The 17,352-nt window shown below is 38.4% G+C and overlaps 1 protein-coding gene across 3 annotated transcripts; it reads left to right on the top strand.

Moving 5' to 3' along the window:
• Positions 1 to 3,676: 3,676 nt before the first annotated feature.
• RDR6 (RNA-dependent RNA polymerase 6) lies at positions 3,677 to 13,205 on the top strand. 3 transcript variants are annotated; one of them, XM_090010999.1, is made up of 4 exons: positions 6,211 to 6,290; positions 6,455 to 6,523; positions 7,691 to 10,424; positions 12,096 to 13,205. In XM_090010999.1, exons 3-4 carry the CDS (start codon positions 7,701 to 7,703, stop codon positions 12,960 to 12,962), a joined length of 3,591 nt encoding a protein of 1,196 aa, XP_089867125.1. In that variant the 5' UTR covers positions 6,211 to 6,290; positions 6,455 to 6,523; positions 7,691 to 7,700; the 3' UTR covers positions 12,963 to 13,205. The 3 variants fall into 3 exon arrangements, with proteins under 3 accessions (XP_089867123.1, XP_089867125.1, XP_089867124.1); XM_090010997.1 differs by lacking the exons at positions 6,211 to 6,290; positions 6,455 to 6,523 and adding an exon at positions 3,677 to 3,780; XM_090010998.1 differs by having other exon boundaries at positions 6,245 to 6,523.
• Positions 13,206 to 17,352: the final 4,147 nt, after the last annotated feature.

A 17,352-nucleotide genomic window follows, 5' to 3' on the forward strand; every position in this document is an offset into this window, starting at 1 on the left:
ACGTGCCTGAGATGTTTGACCTGAGTGAGCTTAGTAATTCCGTTGTGTTAAAAAAAAAGGATTTGATCACAAAATTGGGTTAAAGTTTCATAGCTTTACAAAAATAGCCATTTAATGGATCCATCCCTCTCTCTCTCTCTCTATATATATATATATATATTGCTACTTAGAAAGAGAGAGAGGGGTTGTTGCATCAATTGTAAGGTTATACCGGGAGAAAGTGTAGCTACACAACATAGAGTCTTAATTTTAGATCTTAGAATTAGACAATGCCGTAAAAGGGATAGACATAGGCTAGATCCTAGAATTAAGTGGTGGGCACTGAAAGGAGCTAAACAAGGAATGTTTGTAGAGCAGGTAGTTAAGAAAGTTGATTGGTGTCTCGAGGAGGATTCAGAATCAATGTGGAATAAGATAGTGGGTGGCATGAGAAAGGTGGTTAATGAGGTATTGGGTGAGTCTAAAGGCGGTGCACCGCTAGGTAAGGATACATCGTGGTAGAACGAGGATGTCAAATTAGCTATTAAGGTTAAAAGATAGTGTTATAGAAATCTAAGTAAGAGTCGTGATAAGAAGAATTTGGAGAAGTATATGATAGCAAAGAAGGAAGCTAAAAAAGTAGTTCGGAACGCGAGGGATAAGGTATATAAGGAGGTTTATGACAAGTTGGATACCAAAGAAGGCGATAAGGATATTTATAGGCTTGCAAAGATGAGAGATAGGAAATCGAGGGATCTGGGTATGGTTAGATGTATCAAAGATGAAACACAAAGGGTTTTAGTCAAATATGAGGTGATTAAGGAGAGATGGAAAAATTATTTTGATAAGCTATTTAATGAAAGTCATGCTCAGGATCTTGGAGACTTCTCTATTCCTTTTCATGAGATGAATCGTGACTTCATGCGCAAGATTCAAAAGAAAGAAATTGCAGAGGCTTTGAAGAAAATGAAATCAAGAAGGGCAGTTGGCCCAGATGGTATTCCTATCGAGGCTTGGAAATGCTTGGGAGAGAAAGGTTTAGAATGGTTGACAAATCTTTTTAACAAGATTTGGCGGACAAATAAGATGCCTAATGAGTGGAGGAAAAGTACTTTGGTGCCTCTATATAAAAATAAGGGTGATATACAAGATTGCACTAACTATCGTGGTATAAAACTCATGAGTCATACTATGAAACTTTGGGAGAGGGTGATTGAGTCTAGGTTGAGGAAGGTTGTCATGATATCAGAGAATCAATTTGGTTTTATGCCTGGAAGATCAACTATGGAAGTTATACATCTTCTTAGACAACTTATCGAGAGAAATAGAGAGAGGAATAAAGATTTGCATATGGTTTTTATTGATTTAGAGAAGGCATACGATAGAGTACCTAGGGACGTTCTCTGGTGGACAATGATGAAGAAAGGTGTTTCTCTCAAGTACATTAAAATAATTAAAGATATGTATGAAGGAGTAGTAACCAATGTCCGCACTTATGGAGGGGTGACAACCACTTTTCCTATAACGGTTGGGTTACATCAAGGATCTGCTTTAAGCTCTTTCTTATTTGCTATAGTGATGGATGAGCTTACGAGATCAATTCAAGAAAATGTGTCGTGGTGTATGTTGTTTGATGATGATATTGTTTTGATTAATGAGTCTAGAGCTGAGGTTAATGCTAAGTTAGAATTATGGAGACAGACATTGGAAGCAAGATGTTTTAAGTTGAGTAAGAGTAAGACAGAATACATGGAATGTCGGTTTAGTAAGCAACGAAGTAATGATGAGAGTGTAGTGAAGCTTGGTGAGCAAGAAATACCGGTGGATGATTGTTTCAAATATTTGGGATCTATCATTCAAAAGTATGGAGAAATTGATGGAGATGTAAATCATAGGATAAAGGTTGGGTGGATGAAATGGAAAAGTGCAACTGGAGTGTTGTGCGATCGTAGAATGCCATTGCGGTTGAAGGGAAAGTTTTATAGGACGACTATTAGGCCTGCTTTACTATATGGTACGGAATGTTGGGCTGCCAAGAGACATCATATTCAAAAAATGAGTGTAGCTGAGATGCGTATGCTGAGATGGATGTGTGAAAATACAATAAAAGATAAGAATCAGAAGGAGGAGATACGTAAGAAGGTAGGCGTTGCACCCATTGAAAATAAGATGAGACAGAATCGTTTACGGTGGTTTGAACATATTCGGCGAAGGCCTAATGATGCTTCAGTTAGAAGGATGAAGAAATGAGAAAATATATTAGTTAAAAGAGGTCGGGGTAGGCCTAGGAAGACATGGATGGAGGTGATAGGAAAGGATATGAATGCTTTGAACCTCACCAAGGACATGGCATTGGATAGAAATGATTGGAAGAGAAGGATTCATGTGGAAGACCCATAATGATTTTCTTTTTTGGTTCATATCGCCGACCCCAATTATTTTGGGATGAAGGCGTAGTTGTTGTTGTTGTATATATATATATATATATATATATATATATATATATATATATATATATATATATATATATATATATATATATATAACCATGAAGCCTTTATGAATACAATGCCCCTATGACAGATAAGCAAATTTTTGAAGGAAACAGCTGCTTTGTGAAGGGAAGGGAATGTTTGCATATGGGCATTTTATTTCATAATGTGCCAGGGACCCAACAAATTTGCCACCAAAGATATAACTATGTCATTCAATTACAGCTTATCATTGTGAGTTGTTACAAAAAAAAAAGGAGCACATATGGAGAATGGCATCAAGTGAAAATGGAGTATTTGGTAAGACAAAATCTTTTTGCAGATGAAGATGCCGGAAACCGTCCTGCTTCAAGCCGGAGTATGTTCTTGATATCTCTGTTTAGTGCACAAGTTGGAAACTCACCGGTGGCGGCCCTTGCCGCAAGGTCTAAGCTGGTGTGCAGGGGGACATCAAGGATTTTACCAAACAGAAGCCAGACAATGTGCAGTCTGCAATCAGGGGTTTTCCCTTGGATTATCAAATAAAAAAACAGTTGTATGTTGAGAAAGCAAAATTATAAAAATACGACCACAAGTGGCTCGGGTCATTTGATAGGTGCGACCTGTGAACGCCACCAAGCCTAATTTACATCACGAGTTCGAAACCCACGAGTACACCCTTCTGGCTAAAACCTAACGTATTTCTTGTCAAGCAAAGACCGGAGGTTTTTTATACCAATAAGTTAATCAGCGAGTGAGGCAATTTTCTCCCATTAAAAAAGAAAAACTGAAAATGCTCCTTGCTCCCACACTTACCAACGGGGGCTCCATTTGTAGGAACTGTCAGTGCACGTTTCCTTGTAGTGGGACGTTGCAGGTTCAAAACCCAGTGGTACTAACCGCAGCTTGCCTTAAAAAAAAAATACAAAGTTAATAATAGCGGGCCATGCTCTAGTGGGTTCTGTTCCTTACCCGCTCCAACCAAAACTTCATATTGGCACAGGCTTGGTCAAAACTAGGCTCACTATGTCACATAGACAGACCAGTTCGAGTGGTTTCGAGTATAAACGAACCTACTTTCTTAGCCGGCTAGCCTTCAAGAATCAAGAAGAATCAAACTTGAAGGCTTGCTGGTCTTTGACGAAATCCACTAGTAGGTTTTGGTAATTGTCGTAAGTTTTCCTTCCATTTAACATTTTTCGAGGGGGACGAGGAGTTGAAAAATCAAGGAACGTCGTGTCTATAAATTCCCAATGACTCCGTAGTTGGTGAGCCTGCCCATCGTCGACGTCGTGAGATCGTGTCTTTCGCCACTCTACACTCTATCCGGGTATGCTCTTTTTTGTTTGGTTTTTATGCTCTCCGTATTTTCACTTGCAGGCTGGTGTTGTTAAACAGAGGAAGTGTTAATGATTTTTCCTTTTTCCTTTTTGGTGTTGAATTTGCTTTTTGTTTTTCACTCGGTGATGTTTCGTGTTAAAATTTTGACGATGGTAGTTCGGATTTTGATTCATAGAGTTCTGGAAACCTTTTACGGGTCTTGCGATTGTGCCTTTTTGTTGCCCTTGGTGATAATGATGATGGGTATTTTGGGAGATCTCAGAGTATACTAATGGAATTGCTTAGGCTGGTGGCGATTTCAGTCTCGGTGTTTTTTTTTTTTTTTTGCGTTTTCTTGATGAGATTGAAGTGATAGTGGGAGTTCTGTAATTTTCTGCCCACGTACGAGAATTAATGGGGTTTGGTTTCTTTTGATAGAGCTTTCTAGGGCTCAGGTTTAGAGGAAAGGGAACTTGGGGTATAAGAATTTTAGTGATTCTTTTTCCTGTTCTGAATCTGTTTCTACTAGAAAAAATATAGAGTTCTAGGACGTGTGATCTGATCCGATTTCTTTGCTTTTTCCATGTTTGATTTCTTGAAACGGAAATGGCTTCGTTTTTTTCATTGAGAATTGAGATTTTAGTCTCTATTAGAAGAGAGGGAGCCTTTTTAGGAGCCAGGTTTGCAATAGATGACCTGCATTTTGTATGTTTTGCTTGGTCCAAATGATTTGGTTGCTTTGCTTCGAGTTGTTAGGATTTGTTCTCTGTCAGTTTCACTTAATAATAATAATAATAATAATGATAATAATAATAATAATAATAATAATAATGATGATGATGATGATGATGATGATGATGACGACGACTACAACAATGATGATGATGGGTCATTTTCAAGGGTGGGTTTTGTTTTTTTGCACTGAATAACGATAACGGAATATGATGCTGTGTTGGAAAAGGAAGGCGGGTCTCAAAATGAACTTGTCTCTTAGATTTTAATCTGAATTTATGGCATGACTTGATAGAAAAAATGAAAAGGAATTTTAGTTGTTGTTATATTCGGTGTCCTATTTTTTTTCCAATTTCTTGAGTGGCAACCGCGGAATTTGTTCTGTAGTATAAGCAGAATAGTGATTTAGGCCATCTCTTACATCATAAGCCAAAAAAAATAAAAATAAAAATGAAAACTTTCCACTCAATTGTAACCGGAACCCATTAATAACATGGTCCAAAACTTATTTTTCACTAATGAAACCTGTAGATTACATTCATAAAGTTTGATTTACCAAAAAAAAAGCTAAAAAAATGTGAAAAGGTGATTTATAATTTTGTACCCAATAATTTCTTGCCATCAATAGCACCAAATATTAACCTTATATAAAGTTATGCAAAAATTTAAATAAAACATACTAAATGTTTTTTTTGGCCTTTTTGGTGTGTTTTTCACAATTCTGACCCTATAGATGTGTTCAGCATAGTCCATTTACTGGGAATTAATGCTCGGATCATGTGTTTTCCATAAAAAAATGATATTTGGAGCCACAAAAATTTACAAAGATTTTGGACTGTTGTTTTTTGGAACCATATAAAAACCCACCAATGTGTCTGGAATTGAACGCTTCAAGAGCTGATCCCTATAAAATCAAGTGCATAGATCACATCTGTGCGGTCATACTTTAAAAATAAAATTAAAAAAAGCCCGAAAAACCAATTTAGCATGTTTCATTTAACATTTCATTGAGCATGAATCATCTTTGATATATATATATATATATATATATATATATATATATATATATATATATATATATATATATATATATATATATATATATATATATAGAGAGAGAGAGAGAGAGAGAGAGAGAGAGAGCATATTAGGCCCCTGCCCCTTTCTGCCCCATAGGTTTTAAGTGTTTTATGATAGATCTGAATCATTAGATGTGTATAACATGCTCAATTTAGTGTGAATGGACTCTTCGATGATGTTCTTTTGACGAAAAAATATGCTTTTCTAAGCGAGGAAAAATCGGTACTTTCATAGCCATTGATTTTGAATCACTGAAAAAACCTGTATAGAGGTCAGATTCCGGCAATCCAAAAGCCGGTTCCCACTAAACAAAACCTATAAATTACATCCATGGTGTTAGATGTGAGAAAAAATACTTAAAACTACAAATTTTGAAATGACCTAACGAGACCTAACGAAAAAGGGCCCTAAGGAATGCATTAGTCACACACACACACGCACACACACACATATATATATATATATAAAGCTTGTAACAGTGGACTGTTAGTGGACGCTTCTCCGCCGCTGATCCTGTGCAGATCAGCGGCTACGTTTTTTTAACGTGCGACAGAGTTGGCCGTCTACTGTTACGGCCTCTCCTATATATATTCTAACAGGAAATACTTAATAAACAAGAGGATGCACGGTCGTGCATCACAATACAGAAAATTGATCGCCGAACCCTTTTTTTCACAAAAATGTCCGCTCTTTTGTTCACCTGTTAAGGTGCTTGAAGTCACCTCTCTCTCTCATTTTCCCTAGTTGGAAACAGAGTTGTTAGCTTATCTTATTGCGGTCAATTGCTGCAATATCTGTTTACACTTCTTAGGCTGATTATGTGATTGAGCTCTCTCTAAACCCCTTTTTTCTTTCCTGTTTCTTCCCAACAGATAAACTAGCAATATCTTTTTGTTTTTTTTTTCAACTTCGTGGGTGTCATTTGTCGCGACTCTATCAAGGTATGCTCTGAACGTGAAGAATTCATGTTTTTTTTTTATGCTTCTCCATATTTCCATTTGCAGGATGGCGTTGTTAAACAGAGGAAGAGTGTTGATGATTATTTTTTTGCTTTTTTTTCTCTTTCTAGTGTAGAATTTTCTTATTGTTTTTTCACTATATGATGTTTTCTGTTAGAATTTTGATTATGGTAGTTCGGATTTTGATTTATAGAGTTTCGCTGATCTTTTTATGGGTTTTATGATTGTGCCTTTTTGTTTCCCTTGGTGATAATGAAGATGGATGCTTTGGGAGGTTTTGAATGTACGGTTGGAAGTGGTTAGGCTGGTGGCATTTTCCATCTTTGTATTTTTTGTGTTTTCTTGATAAGATTGAATTATAGTAAGGGTTTTGTGGTTTCCTGCTGATGCATAAGAAGAAATGGGTTTTGGTGTCTTTTGACAGCAAGAGCTTTTTGGGGCTCAAGTTTAGAGAAGTGAACTTGGGGTATAAGATTTTTAGTGATTTTTTGTTGTTCTTCTGAATCTGTTGCGAGGAGAAAAAGTAAGTTTTAGGGCATTTGATATGATCCAATTTCTTTGTCTTTCCAGGTTTGATTTCTTGAAATGGAAAAAACTTTAGTTTTTCCATTGAGAATTGAGATTTTAGTCTTTGTTAGGAGAGGAAGCCTTTTTAGGAGCCAAGTTTGTAATAGATGACTTGCGTTTTGTATGATTTGCTTGGTCCAAATAATTTGGCTCTTTTGCTTTGAGTTGTTCGGGTTCATTCTCTATCTGTCGACAACAACAACAACAACAACAACAACAACAACAACAAACGGAATATATTGATGTGTTGGAAAGAAGACACTTTTGGGTCATCTTCAAGGTTAGGTGTTAGTCTTTTGTGAGAATAACAATAACAAATGGAATATATTGATGTGTTGGAAAGAAGACACTTTTGGGGCATAAAATGAACTTGCCTCTAAGATTTTAATCTGAATTTATGGCATGGCTTAAAAAGATATGAAAAAGGAATTTCAGTTGTTATATTCGGTGTCCTTTTCTTTCCCACTTTCTTGAATGGCAAGGGGAGAATCTCTTCTGCAGTATAAGCAGAATAGTGATTTAGAACTTTATAATGGACTGTGCTGGTGAATGTTTTTGATAATTGTATATGTGGTCATCTAGGACTTAAAAAATGGCTGGTGGGAATGCTGACAAGGAGAAGAAGTGCCTGGTGATAACACAAGTTGCTTTAGGTGGTTTTACTGGTGAAGTGTCAGCCAGAGAACTCACGGAATTTCTGGAACAGGAAGTGGGCACTATTTTGAGATGCAGATTGAAAAGATCTTGGACACCTCTTGATTCATACCCAGATTTCACTATTACTGACGTGTCAGGAATCAGACAGAGCAACAATTATCAGAAGGTCATCCCACATGCCTTTGTTCATTTTGTGCTTCCTGAATTGGCCAATGAAGCATATGAAATGGCAGGCCGTTGCGAACTTATTTATAAAGGGTGTCCTTTGAAAGTTGATTTGGGGATGGAAACCTATTATAAAGTGGCCAGAAGAAAGAAAATTGATCCCTATTGTTTTAAGGATGTTAGTGTAGGGATAGGTTCATTGGTTAGTCCTGAGAAGTTTTTGGTGAGCTGGAAAGGACCTGAGAGAGGAGTTGATTTTCATGTTGATCCCTTTGATGGAACCTGTAGAATTTTGTTCACCAGGGATACAGTTTTCTCCTTTCAAGATACAACTAATAAAGTAGTGTTAAAGTGTGACTTCAAGGTTGAATTTTCAGTTAGGGATATTAGGAACGTGAATTTTTACAATGAAAGCATATCCCTTGTGATGTTTTTGCACTTGCGCTCATCGCCTTTGATCTATTATAGGACAGCAGATGATGACATCTATGTACCCGTTCCATTTAATCTGTTAGATGATGAGGACCCATGGATCAGGACAACAGATTTCACTGTTAATGGTGCTATTGGGCATTGCCAATTTTATAAAATCAGCTTCTCTCCTCGTTTTGGGCTCATGATGGACAAAGCCAAGGCTTATTTCAAGGAGCAGAGAATCTTGGATGACCTGCCAGTTAGATATCCTACAGTTGACTACGAGCCTGCATATGGTAAACCTATGTCTCGTCTGTTCTTCTCTGTAATGGATGAAAGTGGTATCAGTTTTGGGCTTTTGTTTTTGGTCAACTGCCTGGTACACAAGGGCATTGTGAATAGACATCGGTTATCTGAGGAATTCTTTAGCTTACTAAGGAAGCAGCCAGACACTCTGAATATTGCTGCTCTTCGGCATATATACTCTTATAAAAATCCTATCTTTGATGCTTGTAAAAGGTTGCACACTGTTCAGGAATGGCTTCTGAAGAAACCAATGCTTGTCAAGAACAGTCAACTTTCTGATTATAATGTTGAAGTAAGGAGAATAGTGATAACACCAACTACAGCTTACTGTCTTCCTCCAGAAGTTGAGCTTTCAAATAGGGTGCTTAGGAAGTACAGAGACATTGCTGATAGATTCATAAGGGTTACTTTTATGGATGAAGGAAAGCAGTTACTCAACCCGCATGTGCTTAATTATAATATTGCACCTATAGTTAAGAAGATCTCTTTGCCTTCCTTCAGCCGAACAACAATTCACAGACGAGTGAGGAGCATCCTTCGAAATGGGTTTCCTTTATGTGGGCGGCACTACTCTTTTCTGGCCTTCTCCTCCAACCAGTTGAGGGATCGTTCTGCCTGGTTTTTTGCGGAAGATAAGCGCATTACTGCAGAATCAATTAGAACTTGGATGGGAAAATTCAATAACAGGAATGTTGCTAAATGTGCTGCCAGGATGGGGCAGTGCTTTTCTTCCACATATGCTACTGTTAAAGTCCCATTCAATGAAGTCGACTTTGAACTTCCAGATATAAAAAGAAATGAATATGTCTTCTCAGATGGCGTAGGGAAGATTACACCAGAGTTAGCCATGGAAGTTGCTTCCAAGCTGCAGTTGACTGTGAATCAACCATCTGGTTTCCAGATCAGGTATGCTGGCTGCAAGGGTATGGTGGTTTGTTGGCCGAATTTGGGTGACAATAAATATAAGCTCTCTTTGAGACCCAGCATGAACAAATTTGAGTCTCCGCATAGTATTCTTGAAATTGTGACATGGACACGCTTCCAACCAGGTTTTTTGAACAGGGAAATAATAACCTTGCTTTCATCTCTGGGCGTCTCTGGAGATAGATTTATGAAAATGCAAGATTTAATGGTTTCTAAATTGGATGAAATGCTCAAGAATACAGATACAGCGTTTGAGGTTCTGACCACATCTTGCTCCGAGCTGGGGAATACTGCAGCTATTATGATTAGTGCTGGTTTTGAGCCTCAGTATGAGCCTCATTTAAAGAGTATGCTTTCTTGCATAAGATCAGGTCAACTTAAAGACCTTCTGACAAAATCCCGCATCTTTGTTCCCCAAAGCAGGTGGTTGTTGGGTTGCTTGGATGAATTAGCGATTCTTGAACATGGTCAATGCTTTATTCAAGTGTCTAATCCGTCCTTGTTAGGTTGTTTTGTCAAACATGGTGCTAAATTTTCAGAGAGAGAGCCAAATGTACAAGTTATAACAGGGACAGTTGCTGTGTCTAAGAATCCTTGTCTTCACCCAGGTGACATCCGAATTCTTGAAGCGGTTGACATCCCGGGCTTGCATCATCTGGTCGATTGTCTGGTATTTCCTCAGAATGGAGACAGACCACATACTAATGAAGCATCTGGAAGTGACCTTGATGGAGATATTTACTTTGTTACCTGGGATTCAGATCTTATCCCTCCAAGCAAAAGGAGTGCCGCACCAATGGATTATACTCCAGCACCATCCAAACAATCACCTCGCATGGTCACCACACCTGTAAGTCACTTATTCCAGTTTGTTTCCTTCTCAAACAATCACTTGCGTTCACTTTCAATTTAATCATCTCAATATCCTTATCTGCTAATTATCTGTTATGATTTGCTTATGTTCAGTAGATCTTTCATGTAACTTTCCTTCACTTTCTTCACTGCACTCTTTTATCATCCTTTTTCTCTCTTTTGATGATTTTAAGTATCATATTTTGCTGAAAATAATAAAAAAGGTGAAGATATGTGTGATTCACTAGTTCACTGTTTCAATTTCTTTTTATTTTATGAGCTAAGGATTGTTCTCTGTGTGTGTGTGTGCGTGCTTGTGCATATTATAACTACAATATGCACGTGCTATCTGGGTGGCTGCTATCAGTCTCTTGCATATTGCTAGCAGTAAACTGCTATCCAATATCTCCGGGAAGCAGATCAGGTCATGCTGAACATGAGCGTTTTTGCTCATGCCGACATCATGGCCGTCTGTTTGCATTTTGGATGAATGCCATGTGGTTTTGTTGACTTTTTAGCTTTTTAAAATGCAAATCGGATGGCCACGATGTCGGCATGAGCAAAAACGCTCATGTTCAGCATGACCTGATCTGCTTCCATATCTCCATAGTTTGTGTCTGTGAACTAGTGACTTCATGAATAGACTGAATGAATACTGATCATTGTTATGGATAAAGCTTAAAGTCACGGGGCCTGCATTGAGAAGAGGACCGAGTTAGCTTTGAAATCATGCAAGTCTAAGTTGTCCTTGATATAGTTCATCTTCACCTGTGATGGTTGGTAAGCAGATTGATGGATACCCTTGCCAATTCCTTGTCTCCTTCAACTTGGTTTCCGTCACGAAGTATTAGATGGGTTTTGTGGATGTAGAGCATCATGCATACTACAGTTGATTTCTTCAGGATGTTGCAAAGTGGTCTTGTTTATTTTGTTTTTTCACTATTTACTTGTTTCCCTCATTTTTTGTTTTTTGTTTATTTTGTTTTTTCACTATTTACTTGTTTACCTCATTTTTGTTCTCCCTATTTCTACTTTTCATGGTCCTCACCAACTCAAAAGCTAGAATGTAAGGCATTACAACACAACGATGCCTTCATGGTTCTATTGGCTTATGCTATTCAACTTAAGTCAAAATTGTTGACAGATCATACTTTCATCATGAGCTATGTCACAGGGACTCTTCAACTAGGTGCCTCACCCGGGTCGCACCTGCACCCGATGCGGTCAACCTGACCCTGGGTGCAGTCAACGCACCCAGGGTCATATATATATATATATATATATATATATATATATATATATATATAATTTTTTATATTTTTGCTGCACCCCCGCACCCAAGATTTTTGAAAGTGCCCCACACCCGCACTCGCACCCATGTGACATAGATCATGAGGCATATCATTACTCAACTGTCACCTTAGCCCATCTGTGCATTCTTCCTTTCCCTGTTTTCCTTCTTTTTCTGAGGTCAGCCAGTGTTGGGAACTGTTGCATTTTCTTTATAAATGTGTGTGTGTGTGTGTGTGTGTGTGAGAGAGAGAGAGAGAGAGAGAGAGAGAGAGAGAGAGAGAGAGAGAGAGAGAGAGAGAGAGAGAGAGTCTTGTGTCTTGATCTGTGTTCTGTTAATGTTTCGACGAGTTTTAATCTGGAATGTGTTTTTGGGCAGGAGATAATTGATTTTTTCGCCAGAAGTATGTTGAGCGACAGCCTTGGCAAGATTTGTCATGCTCATGTTGTCCATGCTGATCTAAGTGAGCTTGGCGCAATGGATGAGAAATGTATCAAGTTGGCTGAATTAGCAGCAATTGCTGTGGACTTCCAAAAAACAGGAGTAAATGCCACCCTGCCTCAGCACCTCAAGCCTAAAGTTTACCCTGATTTCATGTGCAAAGAGAACAATCGATCGTACAGGTCTGAGAAAGTTTTAGGCCTCCTTTACCGTAAAATCCTTGGTACCTATGATGAAATTGTGGTTGAAGCAGATCCAGGTGGCCATGAGGACTTGCCATATGATCTTGAACTGGAGATTTCAGGACATGAAGATTTCCTTGTGGATGCTTGGAACCATAAGTGCGCATACGATCGGCTGCTTGATGCTCTGCTTCTCCGTTATAATGTGCATTCAGAGGGTGAAGTAGTAACTGGTCATTTTGTGTCTTTCTCAAAACATAATAGCAAGAAGCAAATGGACTTGAAAGAGAGGCTCAGGCATGCGTACATGTCAATCCACAAAGAATTTCGTTCCATATTTGAAACTGTTGGGTCAGATTTTAATCTTTCAGATGATGAGAGAAACTCAATTCTTGAGCAGAAGGCATCGGCATGGTATTGTGTTGCATATCATCCTCGTTGGGTCCAGAAAACCATTGAATTGAGAGATCCAGAAGATGATCAGATGCCACTGCATTTAAGCTTTCCTTGGATTGCTGTCGACTACCTAGCTCGGATAAAAATAAACCGGCGAGCACAAGCACAGATTGACACCCACAAGCCTATTAATTCTATTGCAAACTATCTGGGTGAAAGAATATAGATGGCTCTTATTGCAAGGCCACTCTGCCATTTTGCGGTTTAAGCTTTTTCTAGTGTTAAGTAACTTCTAAAGAGTCCGCTGTGTTTATTTTCAGGAGTCCTTAGGAGCCTCTTTGTTTTTCTTTCCCTCCATAAATCATGTTCATGACATACTTTTGACCCAGTTGTAGTTTTTGAAAATGTCATGAAGATCGGCCTATGCTCTCTGCAGTGTAATGGAAATTCCTCTCTTGAGATTCCTTCATCTCTTGTTTGTTAATTCTAGCACACTAAATCTTGTACGGGGAGACTTGAGTATAGAGACCTCAAGAGATTTGTGTGGCCTTAAGTAACAAGAGATTTTAAAAAACAATACCAATATACTCCACGCTAACAACTTAAAAGTACTAATTTGGATAATTTGGTTTTAGTGGTACCATCACTGATATATCAAAGTATTAGTGGAGGATCTGAAAATTCAATTGATAAGATAAGATATTTAAAAAAAAAATCAAGTAAAAGAAGGGTTTTAACTTAAAAGAAGAGATATAAAAAATATCAAGAGCACGTAATAAAACCCAATAATGTCTCAATCAAAATTAACTTGTTGAAATTAATATTTTTTAAAATTTTTAATTGACATAAATATTCTCTAAAAAGAGTATCTAAAATGTGATAAGATCTAAATTTAATGTTTATGTATGTATTTTAATGAATCAACAACTAAAAAAAACTGTTGAGAAACAAAGAAAAGCGACAATGTAATCTATGCCACATTGTACGAACGACAGAGTTGCTCGGATGATAAAACCTGTCAAATGACTAATCTATCATATGATAAAACTGGTGGAGACTGCAGGCTAAATAGATGACCCTGTCTACGAACGACACTATCTGTAGATGTCGCTGTTTGCTGATGGCAGAAGCTTGACGGATAATGGTTCTGACAGAAAGAATGCTTTGCGGACAGCAAAATTGAAAAGGGCCGGCAAGCGATCAATCTACCAGATGACATAATCAGAGGACATCAAAATAGGTTTCGCCGTCTAATCAGGAAAAGACCTGACAACTGAGATTTTTGAGTTTACTATAATTTAAAACTCTTTAGATAATGCAAGTCTATCTACGATAAATCAGAAAAATAAAATGTGATCACAAAAAACTGTTGATGAAAATTTAAAGTTGTGGAAGATTGACTTACTCGGATTTGCGAAAACCTTTTGACATGTAAGAAGATGCCGTTTGCAAGTCTTGACCGTCATTTGCGTGAGGGAAAGGTAAAGTCAAAATAGGTTTTTCGATCCTATACCTCGAATCATTCCACCGAAAATTTAGGTCTGTAAACAGATATAAAAAGTGTATAAGTGTCAATTAAAATATTAAATAAAATAGAAGTAAATAAATTAATAATATAAAAAGTCCATTTTAGCCTTTAGGCTCTTTTTGGTCCGTTAGCACCTCCGCCTAGGTTTGAGGGATCTTCAATGACGTTGGAACAGAGTATCGACATGACTTGAATAAGCTTGTTCTGCATAACCAACACTTCAATATATAATTTTCAGAGGACTAGGCTCTAAGGAAAGGATCTTATTTATAGGTTTTTTGATGAGATGTGGACTACTAGATTTTTTAATCTAGATCCAATTCAAATGGGTTCAGACCTATCCCCAAATGGAGATAAGACTTATCCAAAACAATCTTTCATTTTTTGATAAACTTGCAGAAAGAAAAGAGACAATTAGGGATAACATAGAGATAAGTTAAATGGCTTATCAACATATTCGGTTAGCTGATGACACTACCATTTTGCCGTCTCCAGTAACGGATGACGTTCCCTTTTGTCGTCCCTTAAGTTACAAGGATGAGACAGGTTGGATAAGATTGGACAGCAGAGACATTTTGTCATCCCCTATATTGCCGAAGCAGGTTATATGTTCTCCCCCGAACAGGGCCGGTACTCCATCTCATGTTCGGGTGTTCCCAAAGAGCGCCACGTATAAGATGCAGACCGACATGTATCCCTATGTGTATCCGCATCATATTGCATCGTAATTTGGTGCCGTCGTAAAGACTTAAGTACCCTTTACCGCCATTCTCTTCCTCTTCCTCGAACGGACATAAATGCCCTCCATCTAGAAAACTGAATCGGCGGTTCGTGAAAAGGACAAAACTGCCATCCATCGTTATTGCGCCAAAACGTTCCGCAAAGTTTGCGTATGCAGCAAGTTGTATGTTGTAGGATTTAAATAGTTCAAAATAATCCATTCTCGCCCTAAGCAGAAAACTCTACCGGAGCATACTTTGCTTTCATCTGTGTACAACAGAGCATCCTTTCCTTTGTTCCAGAGCATCCATTTTCGTCTTACGTGCAGTCGCAGCATCGTTGCCACCTTCTGTTTCGGTGAGTTTCGTGTAAGGTTTCGTTATTCAATCTGTAGGTTGCTTCTTATACGACGACTTGTAAGTTTGATAAATCTTACAAAGATGTGTACTTATGAACCCAAATATTGCGATGATTTGTAATCATGATGATCGTTTAATGTGTTGTGCAGGTTAGCAATGTCTGCGCCTCATCAGAGAATAGATGCCCCGTCGTTCTATGGTTTGTGTATTAGAGAAGTGATCCGCCAGTCTCATCTATCTAAGGTTCTTGAGAGGTACCAAAATATACTTAAGATTGAGAATGATGAAGATAGGGAGAAAGCCTTGGAATTGTATTATGTGGAGGATTATCCCTCAGATATCGAGGCTGTGGACCAAAGGAAGAATGTTGAAGAACGAAAGATGCAGAAGAAGGATGACGAAGAGAAGACAAAGCAAAGAAATAAGGAGGAGAATGAAAAGAGAAGGCGGAGGAAGAAGGCAGAGCTTAGGGAAAGGCAAAAAAAGAATGAGGAGGATTGACAAATGTATTTTAACAAGGTAATGATGGAGTCAAGGGCGGAATTGGATAAGGGGACCTTGGAGAATAAAGCAAGGCGAAACAAGGCAAAGCTACTGAAGGAGGCGGAGGAGAGGCAAAGGCAAATGAATAAGGAGGAGAAAGAGAAGGAACAGAATAAGCCTGGGGATGAGAAAGAAAATAAAAGGCGAAGGGGGGAGAAGGAGTTTGAGGAAGGTAAGGAAATGCAGAGGAAGGAGAAGGAGGATGAGGAAAAGAAGGAAAGGCAACAGAAAGAGAAGGAGGAGGAGAAACAAAAGGAAAGAGAAATGAAGAAGCAGGAGGAGGAAGTGCAGGAAAGAAGAAAACAAGAATTGAAAGAGAAAGAAAGGCGGTGGAAGGAGAAGGAGGAGGATGAAGAAAAGGAAAGAGAAAGGAAGAAGCAGGAGGATGAAGTGCAAAAAAGAAGGAAGCAAGACTTGGAAGAGAAAGAAAGGCGACAGAAGGAGAAGGAGGAGGAGAAAGAAAATGAAAGAGAAAAGAAGAAGCAGGAGGAGGAAGTGCATGAAAAAAGAAAACAATATTTGGAAGAGAAAGAAAGGCGGCGGAAGGAGAAGGAGGAGGAGGAAGAAAATGAAAGAGAAAGGAAAAAGCAGAAGAAGGAAGTGCAGGAAAGAAGAAAACAATATTTGGAAGAGAAAGAAAGGCGGCGGAAGGAGGAGGACGAGAAAAAGGAGAGAGAAAGGAAGGAGAAGGATGAGAAAAAGGAGAGAGAAAGGAAGGAAAAGGAGGACGAGGAAAGGAAGGAGAGAGAAAGGAAGGAGAAGGAGGAGGCGATAAAGGAGAGAGAAAGGAAGAAGGCGAAGAAAAAGGAGAGAGAAAGGAAGGAGAAGGAAGATGATGAAAGGAAGGAGAGAGAAAGGAAGGAGAAGGAGGAGAAGAAAAAGGAGAGAGAACGGAAGGAGAAGGAGAAGGAGAAAAATGAGAGAGAAAGGAAGGAGAAGGAGGACAAGCAAAGGAATGAGAGAAAAAGGAAGGAGAAGGAGCAAAAGAAAATGAAAGAGAGAATAAGAAAGGAGAAGGAGGGCGAGAAAAAGAAGGAGAGGGAAAGGAAGGCGATGGTGAAGCCGGTAGAGAAGGAAAGGGAAAGGCAGTTGGAGGTAGTGGACCCACCAGAAAGGCCTAGGTTGGAGGGAGAACAAGAGAAAAGAGCGACCAAGGTAAATAAATTCGTCCTGTCTTTGAAGATTTAATAATATGTTTAGCAATTTTGGTATAGCGATTACCGTGTTAGGTAATAATATGTATAGCGATGACTGTGATAGTTTGTGTGCAACCAATATTATTTATAGCGATTAGTAGAATATTATTTATAAGTACAAATGTAACTAATTTATAATTGGTAGGAATAATATGTTATTTTGTGTTACAGGGAGGTCACAGGAGAAGTAGAGCACCAGGTGAAAAGCTCGGAGGTCGGTGTCAATGGCTTGTAGTTCTTTCGTGGTATGGTCAGCTGAGTGCATATCAG

This window comes from Nuphar pumila, chromosome 6 (genome assembly GCF_984573655.1).
Source record: "Nuphar pumila chromosome 6, dmNupPumi1.hap1.1, whole genome shotgun sequence".
Taxonomy (NCBI): Eukaryota; Viridiplantae; Streptophyta; class Magnoliopsida; order Nymphaeales; family Nymphaeaceae; genus Nuphar; species Nuphar pumila.

Bases quoted from the DNA above. Each gene is read 5' to 3' on its own strand.
- RDR6 (XM_090010997.1), top strand. From the start codon at position 7,701: ATGGCTGGTGGGAATGCTGACAAGGAGAAGAAGTGCCTGGTGATAACA. The intron at 10,425-12,095 runs GTAAGTCACTTA...GTTTTTGGGCAG, and splicing joins CTCGCATGGTCACCACACCT to GAGATAATTGATTTTTTCGC.